We start from the raw sequence: 27,888 nt of genomic DNA on the forward strand, positions 1-27,888 counted from the left end.
GGTTATAGAAAATGTCAATATGGAAATGCCTGCTCCATTAGAGCAGTCGAAAACATTGAGGTAGCCTACACTGACAGCACACACCTGAGGTGGCGCTGATAGAACATATTTGTTTAATGACGTTTATTGCACACGTAGCATTTTCCAGTAATAGTGGCACACAGACAGCTGTTAGGTTACTCAACTTTACTGGCATATATGCCTATTTTAAATAATTAGAAATTTCTGTTTTAAGTATCAATTTATTATCAATCATCAGTTTAGGAATTATCAATCAAACGATTCGAAATGGTAAAACATGGTCATGACCTGTGAAAATTAATTTAAACTCAATTTAATTAACTTTAATCAATTTCAGAAACCTGTGCTATCTGTAACGTTAGGCCTATTCGCTCAAGAGAACGGTGATATAAGCTACATCTTCCCGACATTGTTGTATGTTTGAGGCTGTGACTGTGAGCGTATCGTTCTTTAGGAGCTTGTGAATCAATTGAACCACTTCATAAAACTATTTTGAATTCATCTTTCAAGAATCTGACTGAAACGGTCCTAGAAGTGCTCAATTTTCGACTCGTTGTACCAAGAACTGATTTTGGTTCGAGTCGTAATGACCCGACAGCCGAGAAGAACCATGAATGAGCATGATACCAATGGAATAAACCGAGGTTTAAATAATGGGGCACAATTAAGTTACATCAACAACGTAAAAGAATAGTGGATCCACATGAAACCGTTGTTCTAAATGAACCGTTCAAAAGAACCGATTCACGGAAATGAGTTGGACCACCCAAATACTCAGGTGTGCTCGTGCCTCTCACATTCTCCACCTGCTGTTGCATCCGGGAGCATAGCACCATTGCAGGTATGTGTGCGCTATTGTCTTTATCATTAACCAAGAAATGTACAATTCAACAATGTCACAAAACAGTTTACTTAGGGCCGTTAGTTTCTGGCGTTTCTTAACTGTTATAGACTTTACAACGAGCCACTGGATAACTTAAAACACAATCACAAAGCCAGAACTAGGCTACAGTAAGTTTGTCACGTAAAGTTAAGTGAACTTCACATACTTTGTTTGCCTTTTATTTTAATGTATTTCAATATTGTTTAGCCTAAATGCTGTAGGCTATGAATTGCCTATCGATTATTTATAGTTCCCACGGTGTCACTTATTAACAGACAGCTTTTGTTGGCTTAAATGTTTCTAACCTACGTGGCCATCGCCTAGTTGGCAAATGTTGTTAAATTGCCTTTTGTATTTACAGTACTAAAGTCTTTACTTTACTTTCTTCAGATCCAGCCACTGTAATCTTGCCAAAGAGGGATAATGAGCCCTCAAGTTCAAGAATTATTCCATGAAGATGCACAGGTAATGTCCAATCTGTAAGTTTTGCCATACAAATGTAATAAATGGAATTTTTTAATATATAAATGGAAAGCAATATGTTTTGGGACCTACTATTTTTTACACTGGGTGGTGGAATTGACATTAATGGTGACTTATTTAGATTTGAGTGACACTGGTTTGTGTAGGGTTCACAGAGTAATGCTCAACCTTGGTGGAAGGTGCAGCTCTTCGTCTGGGAACCTGTTCTTTTCGGGACCTGGGATGGAGTCTTCACTACCTGCATGATCAACATTTTTGGGGTGGTGCTCTTTTTACGGACTGGCTGGCTTGTGGTAAGTTATGTTTTATTACAGATTTTGAGATGCTTGTTGTGTGTGTGCTTTAGAAAATCTATTTTTAAAGGATATTCCAGAACATATCTCATGTTTTTGCTGATATTAAATTAGCATCCAATGGAAATGTTACTTGTCTTTTCCCATATGATCATCTTTAGGGTAACACAGGTGTGTTGCTCGGCATGCTTCTGGTGTCCATGGTGGTATTGGTCGCTGTGGTTACGGTGATGTCAGGTATCGGTGTGTGTGACTGTTGCAGTGTGGGTAACGGTGGGGTCTACTCCATGATCTCCACTGTGCTAGGAGGGAGAGTTGGAGGAACTGTGGGACTCTTGTATGTGTTTGGGCAGGTGAGCAGCTCATGTCTACATTCATTATATTGCATATACAGTGCGTGATCAGTTTACTGTTTTTAGGTTTGGTGACAGTCATGTGTCTTGTTGGCAGTGTGTGGCTGGAGCTATGTACATCACTGGTTTCGCGGAGTCCATAGCGCAGGTGCTGAGCTTACATAGCGTGTGGGCAGTGAGGGGCATCTCTGTGGCCGTTCTGGTTGGCCTGCTTGGGATTAACCTGGCCGGGGTGAAATGGATAATACGCCTTCAATTGGTTCTGCTGGGGATATTAGCTATGTCCACTCTGGATTTTGTCATCGGGACATTTAGTCATCTAGATCCAGGTAAGCTTTCGTGAATGCCAATGACATCAGGGGTCATTTGCAATAAGATAAAGTATTGAGTTTAACACCTGCTAAATATCTTAAGGTATGGCTAGGTTTTGTTTAACCAACACCATAGATCCCCCATTGAGTCGCCAATAAAAATAATAATAAAATAATCTGCTTATATTCAGCTAAATTAAATAATCCGCTTCTAGAACACTTGTATATGTTAAAATGCAAAATAAAACCATACAATCTAATTTTAACAGGCATTTTGATTACCACAGGTTTCCATTTCATAAATTAGTGCTTTAAGAAGAGATGGCTAGGTGTTGTTTTCACAGACCCTACTAAACAGTGCCCGCCTTTCTTATATTGACTTTTCTTTCTTTTCACATTTCCTGGCAAACCTGCCAGACGAGGATATACAAGTTCAAGCCATTTAATGCTGGACCAAATCTGGAGTGTCCAAAATGTTTTTTTTTCTTTTACCAGCATACATTTTTCTTATTTCTATTATTCTCTTGGTTCGCAAGTTCTTATTTCTATCTTTTTATGTGTGTTTTATGCATTTATTGGGGCAGCTGAAAAGTAGTTGAATGCAGTGACAGAATATATACACTACTTTTCAAAAGTTTGGGGTCAGTAAGATTTTTTTGCTGTTGAAAGAAACCAATACTTTTATTCAGCAATCTATTAAATTGATCAAACGTGACTGAAGAATTTTAGATATATTACACAATAGTACTGTTTTACTATATATCTTTATTAAAGAAATGCAGCCTTGGTGTGCATACAGCTTCTTTAAAAACATTTACAATATCTTACCAAGCAAGCTTTTGAACAATAGTGTATTTCTATTTAAATATTATATGTGACAGTAGATATTGCTCATATGTTCTCACCTTAAAGCTCTTTCTTATTCAAAATGGTAATTGCTAGTGACTTACCTCAGCCAGTATTTGGCCATTTTGAGATTAATACTTTAGCCGACTAAACGTGTGTAAATCTCAATTAAATAATTAAATTGTGTTAACCCAACAATAATGTTGTTCAATAATGCCTATAATTATAATACGTAATAACAATGCATATACTATATATACTGTATATTATTGAGTTGATCATATAGAAACATACAGAGTTCATGTCCTTGCAACAACTGTCCAGTAGGTGTCAGGGTAACATAAATGTGGCCATTTGTCCCAAGAGCCAAACAATGCTATCATGTGTTTAAAAAAAAAAGAAAGCTGTTTTGACATTTGTATAATAATAATAATAATAATAGCTATATACATTTATTTGTTATTTATCAGGCTCATAATTTCCCCCCAAAAAAACATTTACCGGTAGGCTTGACTAACCATTTAGGCTTGTGCAAGATTTTGCACACCAGCTCCGGGTTGTGATCTGGCATTGACAGTATGCACAGTAAGCTAGTTATACCTCCAAAAGCCCTGAATATTCTGGGAGGTGTTCACAAGGCCACTATGGAGTGCAAGGACTCTTCCTAAAATAAACACAATAATAGAACTCCAACACCAATCATAATATGGAAGTTGAAGGAACAAGAAAAGTGAAATATTTGTTTTTCCATTATATACTGTCATGATATACTTGACCTGGACCTTACATGGCTAAACTATATATACTATAAAACTATATGAATGTGTGTGTATCTACTGTGTATAATATATATGTAAACACACACACACATACAGTATATATATGTGTGTGTTTACATTTAATTTAAAATAATATAGTATATAATTTAATGAAAACATAAAAGCATGTCTTAATGAAATGGAGAATGCTTATAGTCTAACTAGAATTAGTTATGTTAGATGTGTTGCCAAGTTCCCTTTTCTAAAACTCTCCGAAGCTGCAGTATAATCATATAAATTCCAGCTCTCACACATTTCATATATTTAGGGCATTTAAATCTGCTTGTACTTAAAGTTTCATTGCATGAAGTGAGCACATATATGTAAGAGCTGTTAAAATCTCTTTTATTAAGACAATCTTTGGGGCATACTTAGTTCAATTTAATATAGGTTTATAACAGCAACTCATCATCCTGCAAAAATGTATGTGAAATATCTAATAGTCACTTGCTCTAAGGACAAGTATGCAGGCATTCTCAGTCCATTGTAAAACAATTTTTTTTTGGCTGCCCACTTCAGACGAGGTCAGTATGTACTTTCACACTGGGTTTGCAGGAAATCCATCCCAACTCTTCCTGTTCTCCTGATTACTGACTTCCTGTCCAGAGAGGAGGCAAGACTCTCGGAAAGATGGTGTTCTCACTCTCTCTCTCTCTCTCTACAGAGAAAGTTAGACGTTGTGGTGTAATGGACTGAAATGAGGCATTACCCCTTAACTGCTGCTACTGCGGCTGCCATCTTGCTGTGATCTCTTTTAGGAACTGGACTTGGGCTGCAGTGTGCACTGGGATAAGGAGGTGCTGGTTCCTCCATGTTTTTCCAATTAAGCTTTGTGGTTATAAAGTGACCTCACCATTGGCACGACTCCAGGGGGTTGCACGGTTTAGGCCGGGCGCCGTATGGGCGGGTTACCTGCCATTGGCAGGAAAAAGGAGCTGCTGTGCAGATGTGTTTACAGTTTGATAATGCTGTTAATCACGTAGTCAAGGCCAGGTGGTCAGCACAAGGAAAGCTTCATAACCGTGATGATAAAGAGATCCCAGCGCGTCCATATTTTTGGCTTCCTATAACAACAAACAGATTTACTCATTCTACACAAAAATTATAAAAATAAAATGAGAAAATATGACCCCTCCCCCAACTCTGCCTATGCAGGTAATCACTGCGATGAACAAGTTAAACTTAAGAACCTGATCAGTTGATTTGTGAATGAATCATTCAGATCAGTTTTGTGAACATTATTAAATGATTCATTGAAAAGATCTGACTATCTTTGTTCATGATTTTTCCATGAATAATTACTTTTTTTTAAATTATTATTTAGGCCTACTTTTACTAAGACAAAGGTATTGTATGACTTCAGAAAACGTATAATGCACGAGTCATATGGACATAATTTATAATACATTTATGGTGCTTTTTGATGTTTTGGAGCCTGCAAGTCCCAATCCTCATGTACTTTTGAAAATAATTGCTAGGATATTTGAAGGATAAAGAAGGAGGTCACATAGTTTTCTTAGGTGGTAAACTATTCCTTTAAGGACTGAAAGGCTGAAGAAAGCTTAGGGGCTGAGCTGAGCACATATCTTGGTTGTGAAATAATTCTTGGTCAAGGATATGTTTGAATTACACACCCAATCTACCATTGGGCACCAGTGTGCCTATAGGCTCATGTAGCCAGAATGGGAGAAGAGTGATGATTTTTTAATACTGCTACTTGCTCTTCAATGTTTTGTCAAATCATTTGAAAATGTTATTGCTGGAAAAGATGAAGAAAATGTGAGCACAATCCTCTAGAGTGTTCATACCATTGCGGTGAAAGCATTTGTGCTAGATTAAAAAAATGAGCGCCTCCTAGTTCTGTCCCTTTCCTCCTGCCTGTTACCACACAAGAGGAGATTTCCTACCGAAGACTTGTAGACAGTGTTATTGCTGCAAATTCTGTTGGTGGGAAGATATTGCTGGAATATAACAATTATATTTCATATGAAAAAATTTAATCCGGCAAGAACTGAATCCTTTAACTTATTTATCTCTTTATGGTCATCAGAATTGGCTTGATTTTCATTTGCATAATTAGTTTTATGAAGATATGATTTTTGTAGGATTTGCTCTGTTTTCCTCAGCTCTAAACTCAAAGACACTCTATTTAAGCGCTCCGTGTTGGACAGGAAACTGACATGCGCTCATAGTTTTGGGTTAAGGGTGTTGACCGGGCTCACCCACATTTTTGGCCTGAGACAAAAGAGCAGGCAGGAAGCAGATCCGAGTTCTTCACTAGCAGCGTCCACATCATCACTTCCTATTCCAAATCTTTAGATCAGAAGGACTCTCACTATAAATATCCAAACTGCAATCAAATTGCTTAGAAAGGTGGCAGGGAGGACAACAGTAACGCCCCTGCTCTTATCCCACTGTATGGCCTGTTCTTCATGCGTATATGAAGTAGGTTTTTATCTCTGGCATGCATGAGTCAAAATATATGTGATTTCATTTTTTGGGATGTTTGTTACATGTACTACTGTTAAAAAATTGGGGGTTGTTTTTGAAAGTCTCAAGCTCACCAAGGCTGCATTTATTTGATTTTGTTCAAAAGTTACTGTCACTTTTGAAATTTAGTGGAATATTGTTAAATAGTAGTATTCGTAAAAAAAAAAAAAAAAAGAATCTTACTAACCCCGACCTTTTGAATGGGATTGTAACGGAAGGTTGTTTAGTTAAAGAGATGCAAACTAAACTACGTCAAAGCTTTTATTTTTGCACTTGCTATTCTAAAAACAGCTTTTAGCAAAGTTAATAAATGAACTAAAAGGTATTCATATGATGTGATTGTATGTTATAATTGGGGTCCTTTATGCCCCTGGTTTCACAGACAAGGCTTAAGACTAGTTCCAGACTAAAATGCATGTTTGAGCTGTTTTAACTGAAAGCAACTTGCACTGACACATCTTAAAATGTCAGTGCCATTGTTTTGTCTCAACATGCACACCAGTAATGTTTTTTTTCTTTCTAAGGCACGTTTATTAAGGCTACTTAAATGTCCTGACTGTACCAATGCCTAATCCTGGCTTAACCTAAGCCCTGTCTGTGAAACCGGGCCTACATCTGTTATTTCTAAGGCTGATACCTAAACTTTCTTTATGCACTTATAGAGACACAATTGAGATGACTTCTTTCTTCTGATCATCTCTATTGTGTCTTACTCTCTTTCGAGCTCTCTCTCTTTGAAGCCAAGAAACTGTGAAGAGTAGGAACAAGCAGGGCTTCTGAAAGGGTGGTGACTTCCTTTTGGATAAACATGTCATTAATCCAAGAGAACACATTCTTTCCCATCACAAGATAACCAAGAGGGAAATGGCTCATGCTCTTGCATAGCTAGGGCCCTGTAGATCTCTCTCTGGATCAGCCTTGTCTCCGCAGAGGTGCCCTGGGACACCTGCCCCCTCCCCAACCCACCACCACCTTTCTTTCTCCTGTACTCTATTAACTTATGACTCTCTAATTGACAATGTAATTATCAGCTTCTAAGGCCAGATACATGGCCAGATACATGGTTACATTGTGTTTCGTCTTGTGCATCCCTGTTGATGTTTGTCCATAGGTCATATCTTTTGATCAAAGTATAGGTCCGGCCCAAATTAAAATTATCTACATTTACTCACCTCTGTTCCAAACGAATGACTTTCTTTGTTTACGTGAACACAAAAATAGATGTTTTGAAGAATGCACAAGCTGCTTTTTCACACAGTGAAAATGGACAGAGATTGTTTTGTTGTCTCCGAAAAAGGATTGCGTCATAAAAGTATCCTAAAAGTAGTCCATGTTCACTATAATCAACATTTTCTAAAGCATTGGTTTTAAATCAGGGGGCTGAGGCTCACTAAGTTTAAAAAAAAAAAAATTATTTAAACATTTTTTTATTTTAATTCATCTCATGAGCACTTTTATTTTAAGAACCAAGGTTCTCATGGCCTTAAAATATGAGGTGTGAAGTTTGATTTCTAGACATGGAAAAGTCATGTAATTTATTTAATGAAACTTATTTTAATTTTTTAAATCCTTATCCTTAATCTAGTTCATGTAAATAACTAACAACTGTAAAACAATAACAGAAAACTAAATTCTTTGCATTATTTGCTGGAAAAAAGTCCCTCTGCTGTATCTTCGTTAAATACCAGTATCCATAAATGAGATGTGAGAACTGGAGCAAAGGAAAAGATTAATTGTATTTTGACTGTTTCTCACACAAAATATTGTATGACTCTAGAAGTCATGAAATATAGCCAATGAGCTTTTTTGGAGGACCTTTTTTTTAGGTGAAATAGAGCAACTTGGACATTCAAACATCTACTTTTATCTTTTGAGTTCAATCAAAAAAGAAAGAAATACTGATTTGGAATGACGTGAGGATGAGTAAATGGTGACAGGATTTTTTTGGGGGTGAACTAACCCATTAAGAGCCATATACTGTATCTGTGTTATTTACTATATAGTATAAACTGTACGGTATGGAATGAAAGTAATTTTTGTGTAGTTGTGTACAATTACTTCCATATTTAGATTTTGTATTACAAACCTTCTGAAATATACAGCGTCAGTGCTATCCAGACTTTAATAACTAAGTGAAAATCCCACTCTTGTGTGACGGTTCAGCAGAATAGTGATGTCTCTCAGTACTGTTTACGTAAATGTTCTGCGGCGCCTGTTCTTGGATTGTTTTGTTTGCCTGTGAACACGCCCAGAGCTTAGTCCAGCATTCCCTCCATCATGTCCTCGGCGCAGAACTATTGAACTTGGCATGTATTCCCAAGAAAAAGGCCAGCCCTTGGTTTGCACGCATCTTGGCGGGGCGTCTGTCCCCCCGGGTTGTTACATAAAGGGTGGTGACGGTCAGCCGCAGACACCTGGGGCTCTGTCTGTGCATGGCTATGGAGTCTAAAACTGTAATATTTCAAACCAGATGTCTGTCCCACTGTACCCCATGGAACCACTCTCTTTGATTTCAGGGTGAAAAGGGTTATTGTATTGGTGTGCGATAAATCAATATTGTATGTCATGGATTGCAGTTTGTGGTCTTGCACAGGGGAATGTTTTCTTGTAAATGTCGTCACCACATGATTCAATCTTGTTTTAAGCAGATGTGGAAACAATAATTCTCCTTCAGGATGGTTGAGTTTTCTGAAATTGGTTTTAATGCTATGAAATATTTAGACTGTTCGGTCTGATTTTTCAATATTTCCTTTTGGTTTTCAAAACAAAGATTCTAATTTACAGGAAAGCATCTGTGCTTGTAATGTCTGTTACGTATACTCATTGGAGACTATGGCATTTCAGAGATGAATCTGATTCTTATCATTGTGTCAGTCCAGACTTTTTCCATAAAGCACTCAGTTAGGCAGACTGAAGGTTGTAATAAACAGTCTTTCCTAACATTGTTTTGTGCTGAATATGTTTATGGCAGAGCATGGATTCATTGGTTATTCGGAGGAACTACTGCGTAAGAACACCCTTCCAGACTACACAGCTGGAGAGACTTTCTTCACCGTGTTTGGGGTTTTCTTTCCTGCGGCGACAGGTGACTTTACACACGTAAACAAGAAAAGCATAACTGTGATATAACAACCACTGATTAAATAAACGATTATATGCTGATGTGAGAATTTATTTTTGCAATTAGTGATGTTTAAGCCTGTATAAATTACTTGAGTAGCCTCAAATACTTGCAGCTGTACGTTAATGACTGTGGTTTGATTTAGGATGCAGACTTCCCAGAAATCTCTTTTTCATGTCAGAAATTTTTCATCTCATAGTTAACACATTTTTGTTGCATAATGAGGTTTCAATCTGAGCCTGCATGGTGTCACTGGATGTTTTTTTTTTTAGGTGCGCCAGTAAGCCGCACCCAAAGTCTGCTTGAAAAGATGGTCTGGGACAGGGGATTTCAAACCCTCTTCCTAAAATGTTATATATATATTTTTTAAAAATATAAAAACCCATTTATATCGTGTGAGAAATACAAAGTGCGATTGTACAAAGACAACACAATTAAATAATTTATTTCAAAAATTAAATCATTGGCTTTTTTTAAAACAAACTGCAAAAAAATCTAGAAATTATCGGGGTTTAAAACTTTTTTTTTTTTTAAATAAAACTATTTGTAGATATTTTTTCCTACTGTTAATAGAATAAATAGAATAAAATAATTCCAATTATCATGATTTCTGACCAAAATTTAGAAAGCAGAATAATATAGAAATATTATCAAATGTGGTGAATGTTTAGCATAATAATTTTTTAACATTTACATAATTTGTTTAAAAAGTGTGTGATCCCAACCTACAGTAAAACACTTTCATGACGCTCATGACTTTTCTATTTTCAGAGGCAAAAAAGACTGTAAATATAAACAGAAAAATGTAAAAATGGAAATGAGATGATGATCTTAAGAAACCCATATTTCCCACTCCATTTTCTTCTTATTTTGCCACACACAATGCAAACCTGCCTCATGCAAAAGACTGAAAGATTGATTAGGGCCTTGTGTTGCTCAAATGAATTGTTCAGTCGTGATCAAAGTTTCCTTTTCGCTCCTGTTAGAAGTCAGGAAGGTGTTTCAAGTGAGCTCTGATATGCACATCTATCTGCTGTTCAGGTTTTGAATAGCCCCTTGTCTCCAGTCTTGTTTTCACAGTAACCCTCTGTGTGTGTGTGTGTAGGTGTGATGGCGGGATTCAACATGAGCTCAGATCTCCAGAGGCCCGAGCACAACATCCCCGTGGGAACTCTCGCCGCAGTCTGCATCTCGTATGTGTCCGTCAGCCACAGAAATAATCTTTAATTCTTCTTTTGTTTATCTTTAGCCTCTATTGTATTGACTGTACACATACTTTATAGAATGAATGTCTCTAGAATGAAAATATGAGAAACAGAATCACAATTAGCCTTCTTCATGCACTGCATAAACAGTTTGTGATAGAGATTCATGTTTTTTTTTAAAGAAGTCTATTTTGCTCAAGGCTGCAAACCTTATTGCAATTTAAAAAATGTTATTTAATCCTTTGGTGGCTAAGCTGAATTTTCAGCATCATTACTCCAGTCTTCAGTGTCACATGATCCTTCGGAAATCATTCTAATATGCTGATTTGCTGCTTAAGAAATGCTTATCAATGTTGCAAACAGTTGTGCTGCTTGATATTTTAGGTGGAAATCATGATAGTTCTTGTTAGATCATTTCTCTATAAATAGAATGAATTCAATTCTGACTCTTGTGTATTGTGGGAATCTGCAGGTGGTTCCTGTATCTCGTCTTTGTGTTCTTACTGGGAGCCATTTGCACCAGAGAGGCGCTGCGCTATGATTTCTTAATAGCGGAAAAGGTAATCTGATGTTATTGCAGGCTTCAAAGGATGGCCATCTTCCATGGGGTTTTCCACTTATTTAGACACATTGTCTCAGCTGAATGTGAGACTTGAGAATAACACTTTATTCACAGATAAAATTTTATATTTGCATTTATTGTCCTGCTAATGTCATTCCGCTCATGTGCAGGCCCTCCTAACAGAGGCATTTGAGGTCATTCTAATGCTACAGCTGGTGTAAATGTTTGAATGAGAATGAAGCCCAGTTGCGCACTGACCTTGCACATACCCTGTCGTTTGGCCCGATAGCCACACAGCTGCCAGTCATACCTAGATTACAGTGGACTGCTGAGCTAAGCTACATAGTTTATGAACGTGTAAGCCTGAAGCCTGGTTGTGGCTGACCCACAGCTGTTCCCTAATATGGGCTGTGGTGTGGGGGTTAACACTCTACCGCAACTACTATCATTACATACAATACAATGCATATAAAATCTTATATAAAATCTACAATAAAGCATTTGTACAGTCTAATATTGTGTTAGAGGAGCTTTGGTTTCATACACATAATCATACTGTATTATTGTAATTGCCCACTCTCTCATTATAGCTTCTGTCAGATTACACATGGTTTCTTTGATTTACTTTCAACACATTATAAGCACTTTTCAGTCTGGCCAAGCGGAACAGAGCTGGGTGGAGCCCCCTTTACTCTCTTCCCCTCTGTGTTTGTTTTTTTCCCAGGTCTCCTTGGTTGGCTTCCTGTTTTTGCTGGGCCTCTACATCTCCTCACTCGCCTCCTGCATGGGCGGCCTGTATGGTGCACCCAGGATCCTCCAATGTATCGCTCAGGAGAGAGTCATCCCAGCTCTTGGATTTCTTGGAAAAGGGGTGGGTGCTTGTAGGGAGATAGCCATATTAATGTGGTTATAATTTGCCTATTTTCAGCATGGGGAATGTGAATCAGTGTGGTTATATGCTAAACAATGGTTAATTCGGTAGATTCCTCTTATTTAAATGCTAATCAATCTGTTCTGTGAATATAAAACAATTGAAAATCAGAGATGTTCATATAGTGAGTTCTTTCAGATACTAATACATTTTCAAACAAATTAACTATGCACTTTGGATAATGAGTGAAATTAAACATTTGTTTTTCATGCCACTTTAATGATTTGTTTACTTTTTTACGCTCAATGAGTAGCTTCACAGACAGGATAAGTTCCTAATTATAGTGTGTCCGAATACGCTCCAAAAATGCGAAGGAATGAATTGTAACAATTGTGGCTTTCAAAAGCACAGCACACCCTTTCCCTCGCCTGAGCTCTGTCTGACCCCTCTCTATGGGCTACAAGCTTTCCCGAGACATCTAGCCCTGAATCAAAGTCCCAGAACAAATGCAGGAAGCACAGAGAAGACCAACCCTGGTGGATCTGGAGCTGTGCCAGCCAGTAGCAGTAGCACCCTGATCCCAGAGACTTATGGGATCTGGGTAATGACTGGTCTGAGGTGACATGAGAGATCTTGTCTTTTTTTGGGATGCTTGCACTCACTTATTACATAACCTGAAGAGTGTGAATGAAATGAGAGTAATGGAGCCAAACTAATAAAGCCCATAAGCATTTATTTATAAATGCTTTAATTAAGATAATTAGATGTGATGTTTTAATTGACGTGAATCATACAAAATGTAATTTTTCAACAAAGGTCACTGACTCTATTTGGTTTACACTAAATAAAAGAATGAATATTTTTTTAATATCCATACTCTGTTCTGAAACCTAGTTATCAGATTGATGCATTCTGTAGATTGATACTGCCCATGTAGATAGATTTTAAGGTTATATAGACCTGCCAATGCTGCCAACACAAAGGCGGTTGCAAAAGGTAGACTGCATGATTAGGCTCCCATCTAAGCCCATAATGCATTGCGATTAAAGATGGCGTACATATTTACAATTCATCCAATATAAAATGTATATTTAACTCAAAATAAGTTTGTATTTTTATTTTGTTACAGTATTGCATTCTTAGCTTAGCAACATGTTAACACCAAAATCTATTGTAATAAATTGAGTTTCTTATGGTTTTCACATAGGAAGTTAGAAGGTAGCTGCCTATGTATGCTGTAGACATTTAACGTAGCTCACTATGTTTTGGAACAGCCATAGATTTACATTTGTCCCATTTCTTTATGTATTACAGCGAGGGCCCAATAAGACACCTGTGGCTGCCATCTGTCTGACCAGCTTGATCTCCATGGCCTTTATCTTCATTGGCCAGGTCAATGAACTGGCTCCCATTGTCACCATCAACTTCATGCTAACCTACAGCATAATTGATTATTGCTATTTCTGTGTGGTGAAAACCTATGAGCTGCAGGTCCAGCAAAAGAAGACTCTGATCAGGAGGTCGAGCTCCAGAAGATCACTTGTTTCCAGCACTCACCCCCATTATGGCAGCAGTGGAGCCATCAGTGACCCTGTGAACGGCACACTGCTGGAGTTTACCAAAGACATGGACCAAATATTTCCATTGCCCAGCACAGACACCGCTGAAGAACAGAGAGTGTCTATTCCTGCCTCCAAGGCCCGGGGCAGGAAGTCAAAGATTCCAGCTAAAGAAACGCTGATGAGCAGTTTTGGGTTGGACTCAAACAGCAATGGACCATTAGATAAAGGAAAAGGTGAGAGGGAGCTGGAACAAGCTGTTGGATTAGATGATGATGCCAGTAGCCAGATAGGACTTATGGAGTCTGACCTTACAGCAGGAGCCAAGAGGAAACAGTCTTTGCCTAATTCTGGCCCAGTTGAACTTGAACAGCTCCCAAGAGAGCAGATAGAGAGGAATGGTAAGTAACTCTCTACAAAACCTTACATAACTCCTCAATATAGTGATCAAAATCTGTATTTCTCCTTATGTACCTTTTATTCACAGGTTCAGAAACGATTCTTGAAGGATCAGAAATCAGATCAATCCAAGGTTCAGTCTATGCCAGATTTTGCAATCACTGGGTTGCATTAATTGGTGTAAGTTCGGCAAAAAAAATATCCAGTGCTTTCTGAAAGCAATTCTTGAAATATATAAATATTCAATTATTTAAGACATTTTTATCTTTCTATAGGCATTGTGCTCTTTTTTTATAATGTTTGTCATCCAGTGGATGTACGCCTTGATCAACATTACAGTCGCCCTTATCCTCTTTCTCTACATTGGAACAACAAGCCCAGGTTTGCCAACAGGTAATTGTACCTAACTTTTATTTGATTTGTGTAATCTTTGGAAAATTTGAGAAGTAACTGTACTTGCTCATAATAAACTGCAAGTTGTTTAAACACTTTGGCTGCTACACACGGCTTATTCCAGCCAAATATTTGGGTCTAAGAGTAAGAGCTTAAAAGGCATTTGTCCATTGGGAATTCATTGTATCGTTGTCATTTGCTATTGCAGCAATCTCATGTGAGTTACAGGTTGTCCTGCCCTTGCACCACTAAACAGGTTATCAGAGAAGAGAAATATTACGAGGGCACAAAAAAATGATGTGCATGATGAATCATTTGTATTAAACACTGCAATATTTTGATTTTTCTTGTCAGAAAATATAGTTCCATTCTCTGCCTACAGGTGCAGCAGCTCGCTTCAGTTTCTTCAGGTGGCTCAAGACCTCGCTACATAATTTGGGGAGGTATGATGTTTTGTGTAGGAACTTGAAGACTTAATTTTCAACTAAGTGTGGTCCTTATTTCAGCTTTGTGTGACCAAGAACCACCCACTTAGACAGGAAAAGACAGTCTGATTGACATGTTTTTTCATGATGTTTAAGGGCAGGTTTACCGGATACAGCAAATACCACAATAATGGCGTGGCATTTCCACTAATAGTTTTATAGAAAACACTGAACACTAGGACATAAAAAATGTGTATAGACTTTAAGATCAGAATTTCTGTCCATCCAAAATAAATTATTTCAGACAGCAATCAGAGTATAACGTTTTGCTTATGGATATCTTGTTAACTTGATACTAGGTGCCTTAAAGGGGTCATGACATGAGAAACCAAATTTGCCTTGATCTTTTGTTATATAAGAGGTCTTTGTACCATTAAAACGTCCTGCAAGTTTCATAGCTTAAGACTTCCTCCCCATTATAAACGAATCATTTATTTAATCAAGCTCGAAATACAGCTCGTTCTGGATCCATGGTAAGAAGTGACGTCACGGTACGAAGTGACGTGCCAGCGTTTGCATATAGACCGCCTCCAGAACAAGACAACTACGCTTAAAGCGCAAGGCAACTACGCTCATTTCGTATCGTTGTCGCGCCCGCGCGCTGCGCGCCTCACAAGTGTTCAGTCGACGGACAGCGAGTGGGTCAGTGTACAGGGAAATTACGACGCCGCAGATGTGCTGCTCCTGGCTGTGGACAAACAACATCTTTGAATACGCTGCGAAAGATCCAGTCGTCAGGGAAAAATGGATGCACTTTATTTTTTGCGGACGTCTCAGTCACGGCAGTGTTAGTTTAAGCGTTTGTTCTACATTTGAAGGATGACTGTTTTGAGACTGTTTTGAGCTTTGCCAGAAAACTGTTGCTCAAAGATAAGTCCGTGCCGACTATTCTGGGCTCAACATCGACGACGCAAACTGTAAGTAATGTATTTAAAACTTTAAACTACTTTTTAAATACGCTGAAAGATCCAGTCGTCAGGGAAAAATGGATGCACTTTATTTTTTGCGGACGTCTCAGTCACGGCAGTGTTCTATACATTTGAAGGATGACTGTTTTGAGGAAAAAATCCCAATATGATGCTTGGCTTTGCCAGAAAACTGTTGCTCAAAGAAGTCCGTGCCGACTATTCTAGGCTCAATAACGACGACGCAAACTTACTTTTTACCATGGCTAATATAAACACATTTGTATAAGAGAATCTTGAAAATCTGTCGCCTTTCTAGTAGGCCTACATGTGATAGAAAATTAAAAATGTTGCCTTTATCAATGCTGCATCTTCTAAGATGGCCTGTCTGTGCATGCATTTTTGTCCGTGGTACACCCTATCATTTCATTGGAATTAGTTAAATAATGTTAAACTGTTAGCAAATTAAGCTATAGGATAATTATGCAACAATAATTCGTTTTCAAGTGTCTCGGGTTAATTTTTTTTTATTAATTCAAAATAGTTTCACTTTCCATGTGGACACGGGCTGATCCAGTCTTCGTTGTTGTGGTGATGGTTCATTTTCCTCTGATTCCGGCTCAAACATAATAAGGTTTTATCATTGCAAGAGCCATCGCTTCGCATGCATCACCCGCTATTAAACAGTTGCGCCGAATCCGCAAATGTTCTGGCTGGGGGCGTTAATAATTGATGCATAGGCACTGACGTTAGCCAATCATAACAGTGGGCGTTAACACTGAACTCTTAAAGGGGAAACACCCCCAAAACAGACTGTTTGAATCAGAGGATGAGAAACAGGGTGGGAAAAGGTCATAAATCACTACATTTTAAAAGTTTTTTGTAAAAAAAAATATAGTAATACTATAATTGCACCTAAGGGAACATAATAGTAAAATAAAAAAAACCATGTCATGACCCCTTTAAATAAAATATTTCAAATATGTTACTATTTTAATGCCACTGTCCTTGAAAACTTTGGCAAATCCGGTGATTAATTCTTCCTTTAAAAGTGCTCATGTGCACAATTTCATATGGAATTGTAAAAGAAGCCCTGTGTGCCCTTACTTCCGAAAGTTGTGAAGAGCCAGCCACTCATTACTTTTGGGTTGTTTCTTTGTTTGCAATAAGCATTATATGATCAGTGAATAAACTTTTCTGCCAGCCTGTGGTTGTGACATCTGAGGCTGACACTAGAGTAAGTGTTAAAACAAGATCAATTCAGAGCTATTGTGTAATTGCTCTTTAGAAAATCTTTACATTTCTTCTGATTAATGATGCTATTCTTTATCTTGGCTAGTCCTCAATCAAAACTGGCAAATTAAACTAAATGAAGCTCTTCTAAACTAATTACTGTTACGTGGGTATGTGGCGAGAATTCAGTGTGGATGATGCGATTAGAAGAACTATGGTTATATTATACACAAAACTGAACCTCACTTCACCAATCATTGTCTTTTCTTCTTAGGCGAGATGGGGCCCTTCAGGACCAGATTGTGATGACACCCTCTTTGTCAGCTGTTGGCATGGAGACCAAGCAACTGACAGAGGAAAATGCAGACTTTGCCCTCCGTGATCGTTACCATCACTCCTCCTTTATCACCACCACAGACAAGATGGTCCATCCTCAGTCCAACTGAGCATGTAACAACTGTGCCCTGCTAACCAGCTGGACTGAAACAGTGGACACATGGGACTAAATCATCTTGACTGATCACTGAACTGAGCATTTGTCATATAATACTTGGGTCAGATAGTACTTGGAAGACTTGGAAGTTTTATTTCCCTGGAAAATCTGAAGGAAGCTAATAATGTTTGTTTGAAAATTGGGAATGTGCAATCAAAGATTAAGGTTTAATATGCACCATGGGGACTCAACTGTTGAGTTCCATTGAGTTCATAAGAGAGTAGCAGATAGAAGCATCATGTCCACCCAAACTGGAACGTGCGCTCTCCAATTTTTGGGCCCTCCAATTTAATTTTGAATGCAACTAAAAAAAAACCTGACAAATAAAATGCACAATTTTTCTAGGTAAAAAAAGAAAAGAAAAAAAAGAAATCACTTATGTTGCCAGACAATGCTAACTCTCTTTAAAAATAATGTCAGGTTGCATTGTCACTGCTGTGACTGATTTTCTTTGTCTTAATGCATAGATATGTGTAAAAGTGGGGAGCATATTATTTTGTATAGTGTTAATGCTAACTGGGTTTTGATTTAGATTTGATGGGGAAAAAGAAGAATCCCACCTGAATGTCTGAACCGAATCGAGCACACATTTGTGAGTGCGTTCATCCAGGAATGGGGTGGAAACCGCTCTCGCCTGCCCGGGGGGAGGAGTCACTCACTGCTCCGGTTTCCCACTCTCGCTGCCTGAAATAAAACCCTTCTAAACCTTCATCTCCAACTTTAAAACTATCATAAGGAATTTACTAATGGGAAACTGTTAAACGGACTCACTTTCCGATGGTGACCCGGACCACTTTGGCGTTTTATTTATTAGGAATTCTTTATGATGGAAACGTGTGTGGCGAGAAGCGCTCACCGTGTGGTTTTCACGGTCTTTATGCTTGTCCTAAATACTGTGATTGCCGAAAATTTCTCTACAGACACGGACACCGATAACCCGTTGAGTACCGAAACTTATTTTACCCGAACAACTGGTTTAAAACAAACGTCCCCCTGGCCGGGGAGAGAGGCCACTGCAACAGCTGTGGATCTACCGAGTGGACCGGGGGAGATGACGGACATTCCCGCCAGTGTGTCCATCACTGGGACGCGAGCGGGTGAGACTTCCACGCGCCTGTGGATGCCCAAAAGTGTTGTCTAGGCAGCTCACTAGGTTCTGCAACAGCCTCGGTCTACAGTCTGTGTAAAGTAGATATGACTAAGTTTGTTTTCAGGTGTAAAGCAGTATTGTGTTGAAACAACTTTTTGCAGTTATAAGAAAGCTTACCAAGATTCCACCTCCACTCAGACGTTGCGATAAAGACTGAATTGTGTAAAGCAAAGGAAAACCATTAAACTATATAATATTTTATATTTATACAATAAATGATTAATGTCTCAATGCAATGCATTATTATTGAAGTTGCAATAGTAAAAATAACGGTTTTTATTATGCAGCTGAAGCATCAGAAGTCAAATTAATAAGATTAGGCTACTTGCACCCTGTTTCCTCAGTTTTTGGAAGAGAATCTCTTAATGAATGACCTCCTTGGCTCATGAACATCCTGGTTCATAAACTGTTCCACTTTCTCGAGCCAATGAATTCTATTCAGTCTGCAGTTGATTTTTTTTTTGGGTGATTTAATTTAAAATATTTCTGTTCCATGTAATTTTGGCATCAATGTGCATTTAAGTGAATTTAAATAAATACATTGAATTGACTCTGATATAATCCACTCCACAAACAGTTTGTATTGGATGTTGAGTAAATATATTAAGATTGGTATTTACATTTTTTTTTTATATCATTATGGATTTGCATTATATTGCCCATCGGCCACACAGCTTTCTACAATAGGTATCAGTTTCAGAATTGCCCTTTAAAAAACCTCATGTGGATTTAACAGTATTTTCCAATGAGCTTTGATCGCATTGAAGACATCAGAGGATTTGCTACCATTATTTTTGTTAATAATCATTTATGTGCCATTGGATCCAGCTGGAATTATGTGGCACAATATTTTAGCTTTATTTTCACATACATAATTAGGACATGTTCTGCGAAAAATTAACGTATTTTAAAACATCTTTAAAAAATAAAGGGAAGTATAAAATAGTAAGTTGAGAGTATGTTTTTTGTTTAACAAGCCAAAAATATCCTTACAACTGTGATTGAGCCCAATCTTTCTTATTTTGCATCAGTCTGCACTGGGTTTGACAAAAAATAACAACAACCTGTATGTATTTCACTCCTTTTTTTATTTGATCTCATGCAATATTGTTTAGGACTGCGTTTTCCAAAAGCACGGTGAGCCTAAGTTGATGATAGAGACCATTGGTGGCAATTGTACGATCAGCTTACGATGCTTTTGGGAAATCAGATCATGTTAATCTACTTTCTGTAAAACAGCTTGTTCTTAAGCCTGTCTCCATCCTCATCAGTTAGAGCTCACTGGATGTCCCTGAACATAATGCAAGTTGAAAGAGCTTATGTTGAAAGATCTCTGTAATGATAAGGTGAAAGAGACATTTTCAGCAAGTGAGTCAATTTTTAGAATGTAAAATGACCCAAAAACCTATCATGGCTTTCCACACTACAATCAACTTTGAATCCATCTCGGTCTTCACCAGATCAAAATATTGTGGAAGCATTAATTTCACAATAGCTCATTTAGATTCAAATGGATTTCTACATATGAGAAGCATAATTATTTTATTTTGTAGCCATGTACGACAGAGCCATGATTCCATTTCCTACTTAGAAACAAAGCTACTGAAGTATGTCTTACTGTACTTTATTCAACTGATTTACATATTTTAAAAGATCAAATTTAAATGAAAGGGAAAATTTATATTAGAGTATCTAGGTCTGATTTGTTGACCATAAAGGTAATGCTAGGTTAAAAAGGTCACCCTTTTTAAATATGTGGGCATCGCAAAGCATCCTCCTCCAGTCAGCGGTTCACTTGATTATAGTTTTGCCTGTGTATGAACTCAGTGCAGGCAGTGACAACGCTGTAATATGGACTTTGCTAGGTCAGCTGAAGGAAGGAAACAGTAGGTCCCAATGGGTCAGATCCCCTCCATTTTTAGGGCTCAATCTTTTGTTAGGTTAGACGAGCTTGGCTGCCAATTGTTCTCCACCCAAAATCATTACATCCGCAGTCACTTCTGAAAACATCTCACATAGTTCATAAAGTTTCCCAAGGCTCACACCACATGAAGCGCACCCTAGTGGCCATGCTTTTCAAATTTCCCCGTCCTGGATTTCATTATTATTAAATGTTTTGATAGTTTTAAATGCATAGTTTTTATTGTTCTTTATTTTTTCCAAACTAGGGCATTCAGAAAAACCTTTACTCATCTCTACAAATACAGCTGACTGGGCGACTAGGATGGTATCAGATGAGTCCACTGAACATCTACGGTCTGACAAAGAGCTTACCCATAATGCCACAGCCCAATGGGAGGGTTCATCAGTAGCATCGCACAGCATCACCAGCCACCAGCCAGCGACAGAGACCCGAACAGTGCGAGACGTTTCCGTGAGAGATGTGGACACCACCGACTCTTTCTCTCGCACTGATATCACCTTCACTTCCACCACCAACCGAGTCGGAGAACGCACACTGCTTTCGTTGATCTCCAACAGCACCTCTGCGTACACGGAAGACTCCAACTCCTCTGTTGCTGGGAGCTTGGAGCAGAGGACATCAGGAGTCACCCAAGACAAGGAGGAAACAGTAGATGTATCTACAGTGTCTGATAAGACTGAACCCACTTTTGAAGATCATAATGCCACCAATGCAACTCAAGGCCACTCTTTGGAGACCGAACAGCCAACGTTGTCCCAAGGCACTGAGTCACAGACAGGACAACCTAGTGTCACAGGACAGACCTTTGAGCTGGTGTCTGATAATGACAATCCAAATTCAACAACCCCTCTCACAGTGATCAATAGAGATGTAGAGGAAACAGATGTCACATCGGTAAGCAGTGGGACGTCTTATACAGAAACCGGTGACTCTGTTTCATCTATCCCACCCTTTACCTCTGGCGAACACACCAATGCCACTAGCACATCCCAACAGAGCCGTGATTCCACAGTAACTTATTCAGTGGATACTGGTGCTTCCACTGAGTTTTCAACCAGATCTGTCAGCTCCACTGGCCGTGGGGAATCCGAAGGGTCTCCAACTTATACAGTTGAGGAGACGACCATTCAGGACCTGACTACTGCACCCCCAGTATTTGAAGATGTAGCCACCACAGTGGATGGCTCTGATTTCAAGTTCCTTACCAGCCAACCGCCCTTCGTCTCCAAAACCGATGATCAGACAAACACGGAAGTGGTGCCAACATCTGCCACACCAGCAACTCAGACGACACAGGTTACAGAGGAAGCCACTAACAAGGCATCTACCGTCTACAGTTCTACCAACACATTCACTACCATGCCTCCTCCCGTCACCACCCGTCAGCTTCAAACAAGCACCACACCCCAAGCACAATCAGAACACACTACCATTGTTACCACTGATATCGTTCAGGTGCTGCGGACGACACCCTCCACAACCCAGCGCCCGCCCACCTCCAGTACTGGTGTACCACAGGCACCCAGCACATCTGATTCTGCTGACGTCACCACCTTGCATATAGAAACTAGCACGGCCACGCCAGGGAACACTACTGCTCATGGTGGACGTGCAACAACCCCTTACAGCAAAAGCACCCCGACCAGGACCACTGTGGCGGTAACCACCAGGAATCACACAGACAGAAGCACCACAGAGATGGGAACCACAACCATCCAGATGCCTTTTAGGTCGACAGCGTCAACAGGTATGTTCGTCTTTTGGTATTTATACAGTGATGTGCAACATTCAAATCACCATTTTTGTTGGTAATATTAATTGTGTTTATTGCACCGATGCACAGATATTAGCATTCTGTCCCATTACCGATAAATGTTCGATATAAAATGTATATACGGTATGATTCAAAAGTTTGGTGCTTTTTAATATATATACAGTATATTTATAAATAATACTTTAATTCAGCAATGATGCATTAAATTGATCAAAAGTGTCAGCAAAGACATTTATAATGTTGCAAAATATTTCTATATCAAATAAATGTTGTTTTAAACTTTCTATTCATTAAAGAATCATGATTTTTTTTTTTCATGATTTTCACAAAAATTATTAAGCAGCACACCATGTTCAATATTGATAATAATGAGAAATGTTTCTTGAGCACCAAATCAGAATATATGAATGATTTCTGAAGGATCATTTAATACTGAAGACTGGAGTTATGGCTAATAGGAAATAGTTATTTTAAATTGAAATAGTATTTCATATTTATTACAATAATCTTTTTGTTACTTTTTATTTTTATTTTATACTGCTTTTTCAGCCTTGGCGAACATAAGAGACTTCTTTTAAAAACATAAAAAAATCTTACTGGCCCCAAACAGTTGTGTGCATTTGTCTAAATAAAAAAAATAATAAACACTAAATGCTTCAATTGAATTTAGGCATCACAGCATTACAATGTACTGTGTGAAAAATGAATATTTGACAGAGATTACATTTAAGTTTTAATAAATTATTAGTGTTTTTAAAAGATTAACTTAAAGAGAGCATCAGATGAATTCATGAAAAATAGGATAAATGAGCAAGCACAATTGAATCTACAATATTGGCTGATATATGCATAATTTATCATATATTGTTTGTGTAACAGATATTAATGATACCTTAAATCATGTTGCTTATCAAGGATAGCTGTGCTATACATTTTTTTAGAAATTATTATATTTAAAGGTATAGTGCACCCAAAAATTTAACTTGTCTTCATTTGCTCATCCTCATGTCATACCAATCCTGTATGACTTTCTGCTGTGAAAAAACAACAACAGATATTTAAAAGAACATTAGAGGCCAAAGACTTTCATTGTATGGACAAAAAACACTGCAACATTTCTCAAATGATCTTCTTTCATGTTCCACAGGTTGAGTAAATGATGACAGAATTTTCACTTTTGTGTTGATTATCGCTAAAATCTTCACTCAGCAGGCAATAAAAGTGACAAAGTCCCATAGACTTACATTGAAAGAGAGACTTGGGTTGGCTCTTTTGACTCAGACTAGTAATTGTATAGTAAGTGATATTTGAATACCTGTTCATTTGAATTACTTCAGAACAATTCTATCAATCTCTTTCTCCTCTGTAGGTCATGTGTGTGAGCCTAAAACCTGTGCAAATGGAGGCCACTGTGTTCGATCAGCCGAGGGAAGTTCCCACTGTCAATGTCTCCCTGCATGGACCGGACCTTTCTGTACTAAAGGTAAGAAGCCCACTTTAATGGACACTAACAACTAAATTGGGCCATTGTTGTCAAGCTACAAGTCTTAATGGTGTAACTTAAGAGGGCAGTGACAAACAGGAACAGGAATTGACTTTGGGATCACTAATGCTGTAATATCAAATTAAAGGTTTTATTCATGCTTGTCCCAGGCACTTTTCAAATCACAGTTTAACTAGGTTTAGAATAGATAGGTTTTCTGACAAATATATATTAACATGGAATTTAATACAATTTTACATTATAAATGTCATTTTTTTCTATGTGGTCAATATTTCCAATATCTTACATTTTTTTAACAAGTTACCACATGCCACAATATGTATATTAGTAATGTGATACATGTTTCCATTAGAGTTGGTGACAAAAATGAACATGGACCGATTAGGCGTTGTGTTTTTCTGTAGATGTGGATGAGTGTGTGAATAGTCCGTGCCCCCAGAGTTCAGTGTGTGTCAACACAAGTGGCTCTTTCAGCTGTAAATGTGACCTGGGCTTCGACCTGGAGGATGGCCGCAGTTGTACGCAAGGTATGTGCTCAGTTGTCCTCACCAAAATAATATCCAGATATATAAAGGTATTTCAGTGATAACTGAACCCTCACTTTATTTGCTTTGCAGTGAAGACATTTTTGGGCAACTTCACCGTCAACAACTCCATGCATCTTGGAAGTTCAGGTCTGCATGAGCTCCACAGAGAGATCCTACAGCTGGTACGCAACAATATGCTGCATTTCACACCTGACCTCTCACCCTTACAACCACACAGCCAAATCAATGCAGCTAATGTTATATAGCAACCATTATGGAAATAGAGAGGTAATTGGTTGAACATGATACATTGATGTATTGAACATGGAGTTGAGGTTTATTTGATACATTTGTGACTTCTTTTTCCAGCTCAATGCCTCTCTCTCCACCTTCCATGGTTACAGACGCTCAACTTTGGGTAAAAAGTGAGTTCCTACTAATCTTCCAGAGACCCAGCAGGAAAATTGGGCCATACGGGGCACACAAATCAATTGAATTGGTCATACTGTACTATGCAACTACTGATGTGTCAATGCAGTGTCAATATCTTTTTACTGTACCATTTATACAGCGGTAGAAGATATATTTGTGCTGCCATCAGTTGGTTATGTACATGTGAAAAAATAAAATAAAAAAATTGTGTTGGACTTGTCCCAAACAAGGAAAAACTTGTTTTTAAGGGGTGTAACACAAAGCAGAGTTTAGTTGTTTACAGTTGCTGAACAACATTCAGTGGATTAAAATAATTTGATACATTTTTAATGTTTTTGAAAGGTCTTGTGCTCACCCAGTGGTTCATTTATTCGAACAAAAATACAATAACATAGTAATTATAATTTAACTGGTTTCGATTATAATATACTTTAAAATATATTTTTTATAACATTACAAATGTCTTTCTGTCATGTTTTATCAATTTAATGCTGAAAAATAAAAAACAATAATAATTAGTATTATTAATAAATCATATGCGTTCACTCATATAAATATATCCATTCTATAATTTATAAAGCATTTAATTTAACCTTTAACTAGCTAAAAATTATTATAGTGTGTGTCTGTGTGATATTGTTATGAATAGAGATTTTGGTCATACCAGTTGCAATGTTTCAGTCATTAATATTCCTATCATATATAAATTCATAATTAATTTTTTTACTTGAATTCAGGCTGTGATTTTTCTTTGTTCTCACATGTATGTGAATTAATTTGCCCTGTGCAGAGAAGGAGAAGGTATGCAGATCTCAGTGGTGAACATGTTTTCACGCTCCTCCAATGTGACCAGCGCGGATGTCAACAACAGCATCCAGATGTCCCTGAACAACTGCAGCCGGACGTACTCGCACTGTACCATTAAGCTTCAGCACCAGCTCTCATATCACGGTACCATTCAGCATCATACTCTTATCTCAAATCCATTCCCTCTGTTCTTATCCTCCACTCTACTCCACCACTTCAGAGATATGATAATACCAATCACGCAATACACACGGATAACGCAGTCTTGAGGGGGCTGTTTCATTTGGCCTCTACAATAATATTTTGGAAAGCTCTTTGTGGCACGGTTTATCTCTTTGTTCTGAAGCACTTCTTTCTGTTTAGTGGGGAGCCTGTGCTTGGCTCAGAAGACGTGTGATTTGCAGTACTCCGTGTGCACAGACACTAGTGGGGTCCCAATCTGTCAGTGCCACCCAGGGTACTTTAAAAAGAACCCAGAGGACCCAGGGGACATTACCTGCAGAGGTACAACACACTTTTGTCCCTTTTCTGTTCTTTGAATAATTAAACTGGGATTTTGTGTGCCACTGTACAAATGAATGTTGTTGTTTTTTTATTGTTTTTTTTTTTACTTATCTTTAAAAATGTACATGTTTATTTTTTTTTTAGACTGTGGAGATGGACTCAAGCTTGTTAATGGCAACTGTGTTGAGTAAGTATGTGGTTTATTAATGCATTAAGCAAATATCACTGTAAATTATCAGTCAAAAGTTTGGACATACTAATTTGTTCTATATTATGGAAGAAAATTAGCTTCTTCATTATAGCCACTCTTTGGTTAGATTACAGCTCTGAACACCCTGGGCATTCTCTAAACTTCGTGAGTTGCCACCTGAGAAGCTTTTTAAACTGTTTTGAAGGAGTTCCCATTTAAGCTTGGCATGCTTGTTGCCTGTTGGCTGCTTTTCCTTCATTATCCGGTCCAACTCATCCATTTCCAATTTCAGGCATTTAAGCATAAGCCTTTAGATCAAAAGCTTTTTAAGATCATGGGAAATAAATTCAGCCAATAGAGTCCAAACTTTTCACTGGTGGTCGGTTCGTATTTGTTTTGTACATATGTATTTTGTTGCAAAAAAATAAACTTATTTTTAACTTCTTCAGGTGCATGTTTGGATTTGGAGGTTTCAACTGCAATAATTGTAAGATTTTATTTTATTTTATATTATTTTTGTATTTATAAATGCTTTAAGAGTAAAAGATGTAAAAATAACTTAAAGGGTTAGTGAAAATTGATCCCATAATTTACTCACCCTCAAGCCATCCTTGGTGTACAGTATATGACTTCCTTTTTTCAGTTATATTAAAAAAATATTGGAGTGAATGGTACCATTTTTTTAAAGTCCAAAAAAACATTTCTCTTTAAAAACTCTTGTTTTAGAATTCTAATTCGTGACCGGTATTTAGTTTTTCTCTATCCTCAGCTCTTCCGCGTTCATCAAGACGTCATGCGTCAGGTCAGAGGTCAATCTTCTGCCGGAACTCGACTCACGTACGGCCATTACCAAAGGCCAGTTATTATAGTGTATAAAGTTATTATAAATATGGATATTTTTCTTTCAAAAACGCATCGCTTTGCTACAGAAGGCCTTTATTAACCCCTTGAAGCCGTATGGATTTCTTTTATGATGGATGAATGCACTTTTTTTTGGGCCCCCATTATAAAGTTTGGAAGAGCAAGGATATTTTTTAATAGAACTCCGATTGTGTTTGGCTGAATCACAGATGTCATATACACCTAGGATGGCTTGAGGGTGGATGGCTTTATAGGATCATTCTTATTTTTGGGTGAACTAACCCTTTAAGTGCGGTGTGATATATAAAGCTTGTAAAATATATAATTCAGTTAAAATTGCATTTCAGACTTGTGGTAAAATAATCTTGTGTTTAATAGTCTATAAGCTGATAGCCGTGGTGGTCTCTCCTGCTGGAGGAGCTCTTCTATTGATTGTCGTCATTGCTCTTATAGTCACATGCTGCAAGTAAGATCATAATAATGGCAACTTC

At 37.9% G+C, this 27,888-nt stretch overlaps 2 protein-coding genes across 6 annotated transcripts in view; both read left to right on the plus strand.

Annotated features, from left to right (window-relative positions):
- On the plus strand, positions 1–18,406 carry slc12a8 (solute carrier family 12 member 8). Of its 5 annotated transcripts, XM_079619363.1 has the most exons (15): positions 76–862; positions 1,295–1,369; positions 1,534–1,680; positions 1,842–2,033; positions 2,131–2,362; positions 9,470–9,583; positions 10,725–10,812; positions 11,297–11,384; positions 12,111–12,257; positions 13,572–13,649; positions 13,749–14,217; positions 14,304–14,395; positions 14,491–14,608; positions 14,991–15,051; positions 17,506–18,406. In XM_079619363.1, the coding sequence occupies exons 2-15, from the start codon at positions 1,328–1,330 to the stop codon at positions 17,675–17,677; spliced, it is 2,040 nt and encodes a 679-aa protein (XP_079475489.1). In that variant the 5' UTR covers positions 76–862; positions 1,295–1,327; the 3' UTR covers positions 17,678–18,406. The 5 variants fall into 5 exon arrangements, with proteins under 5 accessions (XP_079475486.1, XP_079475489.1, XP_079475488.1 ...); XM_079619360.1 differs by having other exon boundaries at positions 1–862; positions 13,572–14,217; XM_079619362.1 differs by having other exon boundaries at positions 1,573–1,680; positions 13,572–14,217.
- heg1 (heart development protein with EGF-like domains 1) overlaps positions 18,382–27,888 on the plus strand; it is an 11,598-nt gene continuing 2,091 nt past the window's right edge. Inside the window, exons 1-11 of the mRNA XM_079619359.1 lie at positions 18,382–18,821; positions 21,043–22,545; positions 23,942–24,055; positions 24,481–24,603; positions 24,694–24,785; positions 24,973–25,028; positions 25,826–25,986; positions 26,206–26,346; positions 26,491–26,533; positions 26,986–27,023; positions 27,776–27,863. Coding sequence (XP_079475485.1) covers positions 18,548–18,821; positions 21,043–22,545; positions 23,942–24,055; positions 24,481–24,603; positions 24,694–24,785; positions 24,973–25,028; positions 25,826–25,986; positions 26,206–26,346; positions 26,491–26,533; positions 26,986–27,023; positions 27,776–27,863 — 2,633 coding nt within the window. The 5' untranslated portion in view covers positions 18,382–18,547. The remainder of the gene's footprint in view (positions 18,822–21,042; positions 22,546–23,941; positions 24,056–24,480; positions 24,604–24,693; positions 24,786–24,972; positions 25,029–25,825; positions 25,987–26,205; positions 26,347–26,490; positions 26,534–26,985; positions 27,024–27,775; positions 27,864–27,888) is intronic.

This window comes from Phoxinus phoxinus (assembly GCF_949152265.1).
Source record: "Phoxinus phoxinus genome assembly, chromosome: 7".
Taxonomy (NCBI): domain Eukaryota; kingdom Metazoa; phylum Chordata; class Actinopteri; order Cypriniformes; family Leuciscidae; genus Phoxinus; species Phoxinus phoxinus.

Coding starts and splice junctions, on each gene's coding strand:
- slc12a8 (XM_079619360.1), top strand. CDS start 1,328: ATGAGCCCTCAAGTTCAAGAATTATTCCATGAAGATGCACAG. Junction 9,584..10,724: donor TTTCTTTCCTGCGGCGACAG/GTGACTTTACAC, acceptor GTGTGTGTGTAG/GTGTGATGGCGGGATTCAAC. Junction 14,218..14,303: donor AGAGCAGATAGAGAGGAATG/GTAAGTAACTCT, acceptor TTTTATTCACAG/GTTCAGAAACGATTCTTGAA.